At 41.4% G+C, this 14,530-nt stretch overlaps 1 protein-coding gene across 1 annotated transcript; it reads right to left on the reverse strand.

Annotated features, from left to right (window-relative positions):
* Positions 1 to 3,241: 3,241 nt before the first annotated feature.
* On the reverse strand, positions 3,242 to 12,428 carry GIMAP7 (GTPase, IMAP family member 7). Its single transcript, XM_039230769.1, is given in 2 exon segments — positions 3,242 to 4,682; positions 12,370 to 12,428. A coding segment is annotated over 1 exon segment (876 nt). The 5' UTR covers positions 4,666 to 4,682; positions 12,370 to 12,428; the 3' UTR covers positions 3,242 to 3,789.
* Positions 12,429 to 14,530: the final 2,102 nt, after the last annotated feature.

Consider the following 14,530-nt stretch of genomic DNA (forward strand, 5'->3'; position numbering starts at 1 on the left):
CTAATGACCACTCTCTCCCGTTCTGCCTCTTGCTTAAATGTCTGTTCCTGGTGCCTAGACTTCCAGAGCTCTGGTCCCCACACATGCTGTTGGGATCCCTGCTGGGCCCCTGGACAAGTCCCCTTCAAACTGCCTTTGGCTGCCTCCCTACCATGCGGCTAATATTTGATATGAGCAGCATAGGCTTTAGCCCTCCGTTAGTGAAAGTTTCACTGCTTCCAAGACAGCCACCACCGTGTGTACCCTGTTCCCTACACAGAACACAGCAACAGCCTTCATATATCCCATGGGACCAGCAGGCAGCAAAGCCAAATTCCAAAGGACACACATCAAGTCTCTTAAGGTACTCTGCCCACACCGCTCTGGCAGCATAAAAGTCCAAAGGCCGCCTCACTAGCTTTCAGAAGAGAGGGAACTTCCATCTCACTGAACATGGCAGGCCGAGAGGAGTCCCTTATGTGGTGACACAGTTACACCTGGGTCACCTTCTGCACTGGGGAGACGATTGCTCTACAGATGAACCCCAAGATGAACCAAACTTAATTTGTCATATAATTGAAATAATTGAAATGTTCTCTTAAAGTCTTTCCATCTGGGGCACCTGGCTGGCTCAGTTGGAAGAGCATGCGACCCTTGATCTCAGGGTCGTGAGTTGGAGCCCCATGTCGGGTGTAGAGATTACTTAAATAAATCAAACCTAAAGACAAAGGTCTTTTCCTCCTGACCCCTTCAAGTATCTATCAGATTAGTTCAAGGACTAAATCTCACAAAACTGGTTCTTGCTTCTTCCTTTGGGCATCTTATATGGATCTTCTAGCATATGGCTTTGGACTGTGGGCTATTGGCAATTATTAAAGATTCAGCTGAAATGGAGGGAGATATTTATGTCAATATCCTCCACATTCACCCCAAGCCTTTCACATAACCTTCTGACCCAGATATCAAATTAACGCAGGTCATTTACATTGGAACCTACCTTTGACATCTGATATTCAACTTGTCACAAACCTAACTGAACACTGTTGCTCCTGACTACCCTTCCCCTGAAAATCTTACCCCTTGCCCCAAACTTTCCTGTTTCTCAACAGAGCATGATCATCATACCCATCAGCCAGGTGGACACATCCTATACATCCTTCACAGTAGACTTCACACCATAATTCTTCCTCAGGTCTTCCTCTATAAATCCTAGTTTAAATTCCCCATTATGGGTCATGACTATCACATATTTCAACAGCAGGGATAATGCACACATTAAGTGCTAGAAATGCCAGAGACTTCAGCACTCAATTAGAACCGCCTTCAGAGAAAAATGGTACATAAAATATGTTAACAGAAGTGAGTGAACAATATTTCAAAAGCCAAGTAAAGAGGTAATGATTTATTTCATTTATTCATTATTCCTCTGGGCATGTCTTACCTTTCAAACTAGAATCTAAGGTTGGGAGAAAAGAAATCACCTCTTGTAAGCAGAACATTCAAATGGCCCTAACACAGGTTAATTGTAAATAAGAATGCTTCTGCATATCTCTGAGGGAAAATATCTTTCAAACGACCCTAAAATGAAAAATGTCAGGACAGGGGATGAATACTTAGCTCTCTAGAGATATTATCACCCAGATGAGTCACTTACAAGGAAGTACTTTTGAACATAAGAATGGCATGACGGCAAAGAGTATTTTGGTCTCGCAGTGTCATTTGACACACATTTTCTCATGAGAGGCTTTTTCTTCCATGTTGTTTTTACTGAGACTTGTAACGAATCTCAGAATGAGCGGGTACTTAGAATCTTGTTTTCCAGACTTAATCTCTAATCTGTCTCCATAAAATTCACTGAAATGGCAAATACTCTCAATCATGGTCACAGATGAAACAAAGGACAACCATAAAAATTCCGTGAATTTGGATTTGGGTTATCTGCAATCCTTGTGAGTGACAGAAAGTCACCCATCTAACATTGAAGTTTGTGTATTAGTTTAGCAAGACAGAATCTTTTATCTACTGACTGCCAATGTCACAGCTTGGAAGGGTAAGGAGGGATTTTCTAGTGGCAGAAAACAAACACAGAGGATATTTAAAACCATCAACAGCAATAAAAATGCTCTGAAAGAGAAGTGGGTATCATAAGATTTATCAGTCAGATTCTAGCAGGAAAAAGATAGTCTGCTCTCATTAGGTACTTAGGGGAAAGTTTAGAGACGGGACTCTTACAAGCTGTGGACACAGGAAATTTTGAAACTAAACGGGACATTGCTAGTCTCAGTGAGAAAATTACATTCCAACCCTGAGGGGGTGAACAAAAACCGGAACACAGAAGAAAAGTTGGGTCGGGGCGCCTGGGTGGCTCAGTCGGTTGAGCATTCAACTTCGGCTCAGGTCACGATCTCACAGCTTGTGGGTTGAGTCCCGGGTCAGACTATGCTGACAACTAGCTCAGGGCTTGAAGCCTGTTTCAGATTCTGTATCTCCCTTTCTCTTTAACCCTCCCCTACTCATGTTCTCTCTCTCTCTCTCTCTCTTTCTCTCTCAGAAATAAAATTTAAAAATTGAAATTAAAAAAAGAAGAAGAAGAGTTGGGTAGAAAGGCCACCAAGGGAGGAGCTGTGACCTTTGGTGTAGAGTTGCCGCTAGTCAGAGATGGCCCTGCAGGGAGAGAGGTGGCAGAACGGATGGCCCAGCTTTGCTTTGTATTCCCACAGCATCTCCGGCTTGGACTTCCCATTTCTTGCCCAGGCAGAAGTCAGAGAGCAAGAGATCCCACCGATGTAGTGCATATAGATCAGCCTCGAGGGGCAAAGAGCTAACATGAAGTGTGGGGCTGCAGAGGCTAATGAAAAGTATGTGGCCCAGATGGGAATTTTCAGGTACAGTTGGAGACATTTTAAGTAAGGATGGTACCTAAAAAGAAAAGAGAGAAGCACAATAAGAGCACCCTGCGACTTCCAGATCTCCATGAACCACAGAATAATCTTTCCAGAGAAACCCAGCGCCTCCCTAAGAAAGTACTTGTGGCCGTGCACTGGAACATCGCACATGACCAGGGGTGCTGACCCTTCATGTGTGCAGGATTTCTGATTGAATTTTCCTGAGTCTTTGAACTCTATATGCCATTGCCTGATTATGCCAACTTTGTGTGAAGAGGAACAGGTGGGAAGGGGAGGCAGTGGGAACTCAGACCTGGGAAGACATTTCATTTTGGTGAGCTCTCAATTGCATAACAAACCATTCTGAAGCTCAGTGGTTAAAAACAAAACCCATCATTTATTTGTTCTCATGAAGCTGCACTTTGGGCAGGACTCAGTGGGAATGGGTCATCTTTGCTTTTTGCAAGTTCATCTGAGGTGGCGGGGCAGCCGGAGGGCCAGATTCTGTGTGGCCTCACTTGCATGGTGGGCAAGTTGGTCTGGCTCACAGATGAAAGGTGAGCCAGGGGAGTGGGCCAGTGACTTCAGGCCCTCTTCATGGGAGTCTCTCAAGGCACAGCCTGGACTTTCTCACAACATGACGGTCAAGTCCCAAAGGCAAAAACGCCAACAGGGCCCGGAAGCATTGCCCATAACTAACCCTTAGAGTCACAAGGTGTTGCTTCGACCGTCTGTTATTTATGGAAACAGTCCCACAATCTGCCCTGTTCCAAGACAGAGGACACAAACCCCACAACTCAGTGGCAGGAGTAAGAGTCAGGTTGTAGGAAAAGTAGAAGCTACTGTCACAGCCATCTATAGAAACTACAATCTACTGCTATCACAAGTCATCGTAAATTCAGAAGAAAAAATGAAATGGGCATTACTACCAAAACATATGCCATATTCTTGAAAGCACCTTCATAATCCTATTTAAAACATCATCAAATATGCTCTTCCCAGCTTCTTCCCTGATATTCTTTATTTGTTCATCATACTTCCTCTTTAGCTGTTTTATTTTTTCCTCACGTTCTTCCTTTGAATTATGAGCGTATTCCTTTTCTACTAGTTTAATTTCGTTATTTAATTGATCGGTGTAGATCTTCTTCAGGAATTCTACCTTTCGTTTCAGCCTCTCCTCTGTTTCCTCATAAATGGAATCAGCAAAGTAAGCCCCTCCATTGCTCTGCACCATCTGCTCTATCAGCTCCACCAGCTCCTGCACTTGAACTTCTTTTTCAGCCTCAGAGGCTCTGTTATTGAAGGCACAATAGCGTTCCCCACACTACTTGATGATATATATTAGATTCACATCTGAATCTACTAAGAAGACACTCAGGCTCTAATCCTCCAGGTTATCTTTGCGAGTGAACAACACGATCATGTGCTTCAGGGCTTGCTTCCCAAAGACAGCCTTGATCAATGCCACGGTCTTCTGTTCTTCGTCCGTGTAGCGGCCCAGCTGCAGAACCATGACGATGGCGTGGGGCCCAGGGCAGGAGTAGAGGACACACTTGCTGATTTCTCTGCATGTGGTGTCCAGGGTCTCCTTGGTGTCAAAGAGCCCTGGGGTGTCAACAACAAGAAGATTCCTCTCCTTCCATCTTTCGGATGCTTTTTGACAGACCTTCGTGACCGCGTGGGCAGCAACTCTAGACTCAAAGGCTTTTCTCCCCAGGATGGTGTTTGCTGTTGCGCTCTTCCCACTTTGAGCTTTCCCCACGAGAACAATCCGCAGAGTGTTGTCCTGAGGGTCCGCCATGTCTCCACCAGGAGGCTCTAGGGCATAAACGAGGGGAAGGAGAAGAAAAAGAGTCATTGAAGGTAAATGGAAACCATCACTTCTCTCTTGTCACCTTTGCCTTCCTCCCTGAAAACCTGCAGTAGTCTACTCTCCATGTTGGTTTCATAAAGACAGAAAGATGAAACAACTCAATCACCAAGGAAGAAACAACAAAGTAAAGAGTTCCCCTCCAAAAGCGTACCAGGTTCAGATGGTTTCGTGGGGAACTCACTTAAACCTTTATTAAACTGTTCTTGATGACTTAAAAAGGAAGGAAACATTCCAATTCTTCCTGTAACAGAAATATGATATTGATCCTGAAGGCTATCAAAGATTTTGCCAATAAATAAAACTACAGGTGTGTCTTATTTGTGAATACTAATACAAAAACCCCAAATAAATGATTAGACACTAAAAAGTAATCCCCCACGATTAAATGTGATTTATTTCACAAATATAGGGTGGCTTCATAGGAAAAAATAGATTGTTAGAACACATCCCCATTAGTAGATTAAGAAGAAAAATACCTAGATGCACAAAATATATTTCCCCAGATTAAACACTGATTTAATAGATACTTCTTTAACATGATTTTATATAAATACAAGTTAAAAAAATTTTGTCACCACTATTTTTTCCCTGCAGCTAAATAGTTGACTATAAATTTCTTTTGGATAAGTGAAAAAATAAAATTAGCCTGTACAATCAAGAAAGAGAAGAACATTGAGGGAGGACCAGCTCTACCAGATAGTAAAATATTTTAGCCTCTATAATTCATACAGTATGATGTGTGCATGAATAGAGAAGAAGTACATGAAACAAAAACAGACAATTCAGAAATAGACCAAATTGACCTACTATATTCATGAGTGTCCAATTCAATTGTATTATGTTACAATTATCTTCCATAAGGCAACATCTCACAGCAATGGGGGGAAAGATGGACTGATGACTAGCATTGGGATAACTATAAAACAACACAGAGTAAGACAAAACTGCATTCACTTCTTCACGCCCTTCAAATTCTAAATACCTTAGAAATCTAAACATTAAATATCAATCCATATAAATACTAGAAGAAAGTCAGAGAAATGCTTTGTAACCTAGAGGCAGGGAAACTATTTCTAAGACTTGAAAGAGATTAAGGAGCCATACACAAAAATAAACTCAAAATGGATGAAGGACCTGAATGTGAGATAGGAAACCATCAAAATCCTAGAGGAGAAAGCAGGAAACGATCTTGACTTCAACCACAGCAATTTCTTACTCAACATATCTCCGAAGGCAAGGGAATCAAGAGCAAAAAGAACTGTAGAGACCTCATAAAGATAAAAACCTTTTGCACGGCAAAGGAAACAATCACTAAAAGTCATAGGCCACCGACGGAATGGGAAAAGATAGTTGCAAATGACATATCGGATAAAGGGCTAGTATCCAAAATCTATAAGGAACTCACCAAACTCCACACCTGAAAAATAAATAATCCAGTGAAAAAAAATGAGCAGAAAACATGAACAGACACTTCTCCAAAGAGGACATCCAGATGGCCAACAGACACATGAAATGATGCTCAGCGTTACTCATCATCAGGGAAATACAAATCAAAACCACACTGAGATACTACCTCACGCTGGTCAGAGTGGCTAAAATGAACAAATCAGGAGACTTTATATGCTGGAGAGGGTGTGGAGAAATGGGCACTCTCCTACACTGTTGGTGGAATGTAAACTGGTGCGACCACTCTGGAAAACAATGTGGAGATTCCTCAAAAAATTAAAAATAGAACTCCCCTATGACCCAGCAATAGCACTGCTAGGATTTTACCCAAGGGATACAGGAGTGCTGGTGCATAGGAGCACATGTACCCCAATGTTCATAGCAGCACTCTCAACAATAGCTAAAACATGGAAAGAGCCCAAGTGTCCGTCAATTGACGATTGGATCAAGGAGATGTGGTTTATCTGTACAATGGATACTACATGGCAATGAGAAAGAATGAAATCTGGCCATTTGTAGCAACGTGGATGGAACTGGAGGGTGCTATGCTAAGTGAAATAAGTCAAGCAGAGAAGGACAGATATCATATGTTTTCACTCATATGTGGAACAGGAGAAACTTAACGAGGACCATGGAGGAAGGGAAGGGGAAAAAATAGTTAAGGAGAGGGAGGGAGGCAAACCACAAGAGACTCTTAAATACTGAGAACAAACTGAGGGCTGATGGGGGTGGGGGAGAAGGGAATGGGGTTGATGGGCATGGAGGGGGGCACTTGTTGGGATGAGTACTGGGTGTTATATGAAAACAAACTTGACAATAAACTATAAAAGAAAAAAATAAAAATAAAAATAAAAATTGTGGGGAAAAAAGAAAGAGAGTAAGGAAAAGGATTCATACATCTGACTTCATAAGACCTAAAAGACAATGTGAGACAAAGAATACCACAGACATTTAAAATACAAATGTCAGACTGGAGGGATACTTTTTCCAACCTATATCAAAGAGGGTATTGTCCTCTTCTACAAAGAATACCTAAAATCAGAGAGACAAATGACCAACAGCTAGTTAGAAAATGGAGAAAGCATATGCATAAACAGTTCAAAGGAAAAAAAGCAATGTCAATGCCCCTTGACTATATAAAAAGATATTAACACTCAAAGTACAGAAAAATAAATCAAACACAGAAAAAAAGAAAAGAAAAGAAATAAATTAAAATTACACTGAGATACTATTTCTTCACCTACGGGCTTGACAAAAACTCAAAAAATTGCTGCTATAATTGGTTGGTAAAGGTTGAGAGGAAACAGGTCCTCTTCTCTGTGGCTAATGGGAATAGAAAAACAATCTAAAACCTATAGAGGAGAAATTAGGAAGATCTTACAAAAGTACATGTACATTTATCCTTGGATTATAAGTCCAAATTTTAGGATTTATGCCTGTAGTGGCCAAGGGTGGGTCACCCCAAAATGTGCCACTTTGGCATACTGACTATTTTAAATAAAAGTTACTTAAGATACAGCCTGTGGGGGAAGGTCACTCAGACCCTCCTCTGTCCCCCTGCAAGCAGAAAACAAATCTCCCATGTGAAACGAGCCTTTTCTGTCCTAGGAGGTAAAGAGACACCCTTATGACCAGGGATGGGAGATTTAGAGCCATGAAGGCTGTCTAAACAACCGATTACTTTCTCCTAATTTACTCCCCCAGCCCAAAGTCTCTTTAGAATTCCTCCATAACAGAAGCTCTCAAAGTTAAGTTTCCTTGTCTTGTCAATTCTTCACAGATCTGTTATCTCTATGTCTAAAAAATATATAAACTGCCTTCCCTGGTCATTTCTCTTGGTCTCAGTTTCATTACTGAACACCCGTGCACAGGCTTCTTTTCTCCTGCTAATCTGTCTCAAGGAAATGTAATTCTTAGTGCAGCTGGAAGACCTTGAAGGGTAGAGGAAGTTTTCCTTCCTTATACCCCAGAGCTACACTGAAAAAAAATACAGGAAAAGATTAGGCATGTGTTTATTCTCTGCATTACTATTTGTGATAGAGAATGACCAAAAATCTACCAAATGCCCACTACTAGGGGACTGTTTGAATAAACTAAGGTATATTCACACAGTGAAGTACTACCCAACTGTAGAAAGAGATAAGAAATATCTCTATATGCCAGGATGGAGAGATCTCCAGGATATTCATTAAGCAAAAAAAAAGGCAAAGTAGAGAAAATAATGTATACTTTACTACTATTTCTCTAATGGGGAGGAACGTGAACTATTGGTACAAAATACAACATATATTTCATGTACATGAAAAAGGAATGGCAGATAATTTGAATCGTCAACAAAGAAAGAAGTGACTGACATGGGGATTGGGGGACAGGGTAGAAGCTGGAAACTACTTTGAATATACTTAGATTTCATGAATTTGTCTTGAAAACATGTACTTCCTTCTTTTTGAAAGTTCAAATTACACCTCTTTGCTTTTATGAAAGACCAACATATGTACCTGCTATTGCTGGCTGAAATAAATTCTAAGAGGGCTTTTCATTTTTACAATAACAGCTGAAAGTGAATACAGCATTTCACACTTGTTTTACAGGGAGTTGAGCTAGTAGAGAGCCAGAGCGTGCCCTTGGCCTTCCAATTGCCAAGCACCTTCCCTGGGAACCCCACACAGGGGCTCAGCATCCAGCCACCAGAGCTGTGAGCCAGATGAGCATGTGAGCTTTCTGTCAATTGATTTTGTGCATCTGTTAGCAAGTTGTGTCTAAAGCTATCAGAAACACAGAAGGGAGGCTATTTTGGGTGGATCCGGGAATGCTCAAACCTTTTTCCATATAAATTAATGGTGACTGCTCCTCCACTTTATGTCATTTTGATTCATAAGGGATTTCATAGGAACATTCGGCTTTCAGATAGTGGAGGAAATCTGTAAATAGCTGACATAATTATAAAACAAAAACTATATTTTAGGATAACTAGTAAAAATCAAGAGCAAATGGAATAGCTGGTATTTGGAGTAACAGACAACCCACACAAAGAATGGTCCAAGAAACTTGAAAATGCAGTCATTTCATTGTCCATCCCTAAGGAAATAGAGCATATGGCCAAATAGGGGGAAAAAAATCTTGAATTGTTTTCAGGAATCCTGTCCTATTCTTGGCTTTTTGTGCACGTGTGTAATTTGAAGCCCAGTGACAAGCCCAGTGGCAATGAGCACACTTAGCGCGCATGCTGTGCTCTTCAAATGCCATTTCCCACCAAAAACATTAGGATTTTTAGGAGAAGGTACTGATTCCAGATCTGGGCCAGGAAAGGTGCAAGTGGATCCTAGACTATCTTGTCATAATAAAAGCAAGGATGCTATCAAGAACTACTCAGAGCATGGGATACCTGGCTAGCTCAGTCGGTAAAGCATGCAACACTTGATCTCAGGTTCATGAGTTCTAGCCACGCTTTGGGTGTAGAGAGGACTTACCAAAAAAAAAAAAAAATGCTTGGATCTGATCAAAAGGACTAAAGAGCCAACTTGAAGAGGCTGACGGGACAGAGATGGGGTAATTTGAGTATCAATGAGAATAACAATTCCAATGAATTAAAATATTTAAAATATAGGGGCGCCTGGATGGCTCAGCTGGTTTAGCGTCCAACTTCAGCTCAGGTCATGATCTCACAGTTCATGGGTTCGAGCCCCCCATCAGGCTCTCTGTGCTGACAACTCAGAGACTGGAGGCTGCTTTGGATTCTGTGTCTCTCTCTGTCTGTCTACCCTTCCCCAACTCGTGCTCTGTCTCTATCTCTCGCAAAAATAAATAAACATTAAAAAATTTAAAAACTATATATATCAAATATGTTGAAATCCAAGAATTCATAATAATACTATCATCTTAAAAGAAGTGAAGTGTTCCCTTTGGGGTATGCTAGGAAATGATGTCATCATTCTGCACATGGGCCAATAAAGGGAAAGAGCATTCCTTTTGTCTTATATAACTACACCTCATGGAAATGAAAGTATTGTTGAAGGAAGTCTCTTTTTATAGGATTATGCCATCCAATAAATGAGGAAAGAATAATAGAATTAGAATATTATAATTTGTGACCCTTAAGGAAACAAACTTACTTTAGGCAATCATTACTGTCTGCTACATCACGGAAAGAGACAGAAGAAAACATAAGGTGCCTTCTAATGGAAGTTTACAACTGCGTCTATGAAATATTCCCACCCAAATCACCAGGCAAACCTTAATCTGATCAAGCCTCTTCTTAAATATAAATTTATACAAAACACTGAAACTAGAAGAACATGTCAAATGACATCTTGAGGATTAGAGACCAAAATGCACACTGTCCAATAATCTGGGACAAAAGACCACCAGTTTCTTAAACAGAAACATTTCACAAAAAACCAGGAAGGTAGAAACTTCTTCATCAAATTAAACTTAAGAGATATCAAAGAATTGCAATTTATGAACCGTACTTGGATCTGATTTCAATTTAAAAATCTATGAGACGGGGCGCCTGGGTGACTTAGTCGTTAAGCGTCCGACTTTCACTTAGGTCATGATCTCGCGGTTCGTGGGTTCGAGCCCCACGTCGGGCTCTGTGCTGACTGTCAGCTCAGAGCCTGGAGCCTGTTTCAGTCTGTGACTCCCTCTCTCTCTGACCCTCCCCTGCTCACACTGTCTCTTTCTCTCTCCTAGAAATAAATAAAACATTAAAAATAAGTTTAAAAAATCTATGAGACAAACGGTGAATCAGGATACATCTGGTAATTTTTTAAAATTCAAATTGATATCTGAAATCAGCTTATAGTATATTTTTAATAGTCTTTATCTTTCAGATATACATATTCAAATACTTACTGATACAGTGACACAATGTCTGACATTTGCGTTAAAATACTCTGGGGTGAATGTGAGGGGTTATTAGATGTCCTAAGGTTGACATCAGTTGGTCATGGTTGAAGCCTGGTATAAGAACATGGAAGTGCTCTACATTATTCTTCTTATCTTTGAAGGAGTTGGAAATTTCCCATAATAAAAATGAATGTATACCATATACCAAGCACACTGATAAATATGTTTTGGTCATTATCTTACTTACTCTCCCAAAAATAGCCTGCAAGGAAGCTAATTTTTATTATTCTCATGTTTAAAGTTTATGTATGTATGTATGTATGTATGTATGTATGTATTTTTTGTTTGTTTATTTATGTAATCTCTCCACCCAACGTGGGGCTCGAACTCACAACCCTGAGATCAAGAGTCCCATGCTCTTCCCACTGAGCCAGAGAGGTGCCCCCACTCTCATTTTTTAAATGAGGAAATTGATGTGGCTCAGGAATCCTGAGAAACTTGCCCAAGGTCACGGTGCTAATGGACATTGGGCAGAGGACGGATCCAATCCAAAGTATGTCTGACTCCCCTACACTCATGCATAACCCTTGCATGCTCTGGCCTCTTCCTGGTTCCTTCTCAGGTCCTTGATTCTACATTTCTGTTTACACCTGATCAGAAATAGATCAGGAGAGACAAAGGGAGGTAGTTCACACTCTGTCCAGAAATGTGACAAGCCTGGAATGAGGGAAGGCAACCAAAGGGCTTCAGGCACATTTTTTTTTTCTATAGAATAGCTCCTTCTCTCCCCATGGCACCCCTTCCTTACATCCTCTGTTACACTGTCAATCATGCCATTTCTCTTCTTAAATGTTGCAAAGGATACAACCAGCTGAATTCTAGACTTCCTGTGCCATTAGTGTCCTGGGTATCCCTGGGAGATTGATGAAACCACATGCACACGGTCTGGGATTCAGAATCTCTTTCAAGAAAAAGAGGAGTTGGGACAGACTGTTCTCTAAATTGCCTTCCAGCTCTAAAGACTTGCTTTGAGGAGACTAATTTCCCACTAAGGGAAATGGATAGAGTGTCAGGCAGCACTCAATGTCTGTCACGACAGCAACTGATAGAAGATACGCTGTTCAGCAAGTTTGTCCTGTTGAATAGGAGACATGTGGACATTGGAACAATCAGTCACCTTACCCCCACCCTATTTTCCACCGGGACCCCTGTGGCAACATCTGCCTTGCTGGGCTGCTGGCAGAGTACTCGGTGCCCTCTCAGACCAGAGCCCACCCCCACACACACCCCTGTGTCCTGCTACCCCTCCTGGTTTCATTGCTCTGAAACCAGGCTCACCTTCTGTTGAATGAGCTGAGGAGTTCTGGTTCTTCTCCAAAGAAGTTGTTTGAGCTGGTGCTTTTGCTTTAACTGTGAGGAAAAAGTGTTTGCACCCTTTAAACCTCTGAGCCAGGAAGCTCAGATTGGGTGGAGCCAGTGAAGGAACAGTTTGACTTTAAAGAGACAGATATATTTCCCTATACTTTGAGGAGTGCTGTAGTTTTGCCGAGGTGAAACCTTTTTCTCCATGTGCCTGCTATCACACCAAAATTTCCTAAGCGATATTTATTGTTTGGGGTTATAGTGTTGGATCCCAAATGTCCTTACTAAGTGACCCAAATCATGCACACAGAGCCAGGCATGATGTCTGATCATCTTCCCTGGATGGAGTAGGAGACCCTGTGTGATTCTGGGAAGAAGAAACTCAGATATGTGATGAGGTGTGTCCAAACTTAGAGCTTGGGGATACTTCCCAGTGATTTTATCATGTATGGGTTTTCATGATGGTCTTTCATGAAAGTCTCAAGTTACCCATTAAAAATTTAACAGCACTCACGTACAAAGCCAAAAGAATCTAAACCACTGGGAACCAAGAGAAAAAGAGGAAGATGTGGCCTGGAAAAAGTCTTCCAAAGACCACACACCTTCTCTAGTTTTCTGCATATGGTTCTTTCAATCCTGAAAATATGCATGATCTGACAAGAAAAGATGAACCCAGGAAGGAGACTCAACTTTCCCCTACAACCTTCCTATCTTCCCCTACCCCAGACCCAGGCAGAGAGATTTTCCCAGATTTACCCAGTGCATGCATTCCAACCTGTTCTGAAAACTTTGAGATCAAAGGCAGATGGTCAAAGTTCTCATGGTCGACCAGATCTTCCAAATGTCTGTTGCATCACCAAAAAATTATCGTGTTTTTTATTATATATTTTTGTTCACTACATTGAGACATCAGACTAGTCGATGCTCAAGCTTGAAGGTGGGTACTAGTGGACTTAATGTAGCAGGGAGTAGTGGGCAATGGGGTGGCAACCCATGGAGAAAAGCAGCTATACTTGGAAATTGCAGTGTTAATGATGATATTATTGGTCCATATCATTGGACCAGTTATTAGTGCTAATGACTTAGAGGGACCCAGGTAGCTGTTTTCTACCTTCCAAAAAGGACACAGACCAGGACCAGCTATGTAATTTGCAAAGTCTGACACAAAATGGAAATGCCAGGCCCTTTGTCAAAAACAAACAAACAAACAAACAAACAAAAACATTAAGAATTTCAACATGACATCAATAGAGCTAATAAGCCCTTCTATGCACAGGGTCCTTTACAACTGTTCAGGTCACATACCCATGAAGTTGGTCTTGATGCGGCTGCATACAGATAGGTCTAGAGGAGAGCCAGAACCATGTCTCCTGCTCAAAATACCTCAACCATTGCCTAGTTTCATTTCAAGCCACATATTCCTTAAGTGAAACTTATCCAGCCAGACCCACCTTGGCTGTTTTCCTGGTCAGCTAAATGCTTCTCCAGGTATTATGCTCAGGTACACTGGTAGGTTCCTAGAGGGAACAAGAGAGTAGTTGACAGAAGAATCCATGGGTGCCGCACACAGGCAATCAGATGCGGGTCTCAGAGGGTAACAGCCTTGAGATCATTGGTCAAAGAGGACCATATGGCTCCTACCAGTGCCATCCTGAGCCCTAACTTAGGAATGATCTCCTTCTAGAAGATTTTTTTGATAGAAGAGGTGTTTCCCCATATATATATTATTCACTTAACCACGCTCCTCATCTTTGATGGCTCCCTTCCACTTGCACCTATGTTGTGAGCCACCTGCCTCTCCACTGCTGGTCCCCGCCTGTAACCCCTGTAGTAGCCCTCTTGACCTAGGATGTTGCTCCTCAATATACTCAGAAGCAGAGGGATGAATGTGGACAAAGCCATAGCTTCCTTTTCACATTTTCCTATTATTCTTTCCATCTCACACACACACAACAATGTGGATATAATGAATTTTTCAAAAAGTTGTGGGGTCATTAAAAAACATTCTTTGAATTCTCCAGGAGTCTTCTTTGTGGGGCTGCTCAAATCTAAATAACTTCAAAGCTGAACTTATTACGACATTGCAGAAATAATAACAGGAGATTAAAAAGAATGGTTCCCCACATGTTCTAGTACA

This window comes from Hyaena hyaena, unplaced genomic scaffold, assembly GCF_003009895.1.
Source record: "Hyaena hyaena isolate Hyena2069 unplaced genomic scaffold, ASM300989v1 scaffold_50, whole genome shotgun sequence".
Taxonomy (NCBI): domain Eukaryota; kingdom Metazoa; phylum Chordata; class Mammalia; order Carnivora; family Hyaenidae; genus Hyaena; species Hyaena hyaena.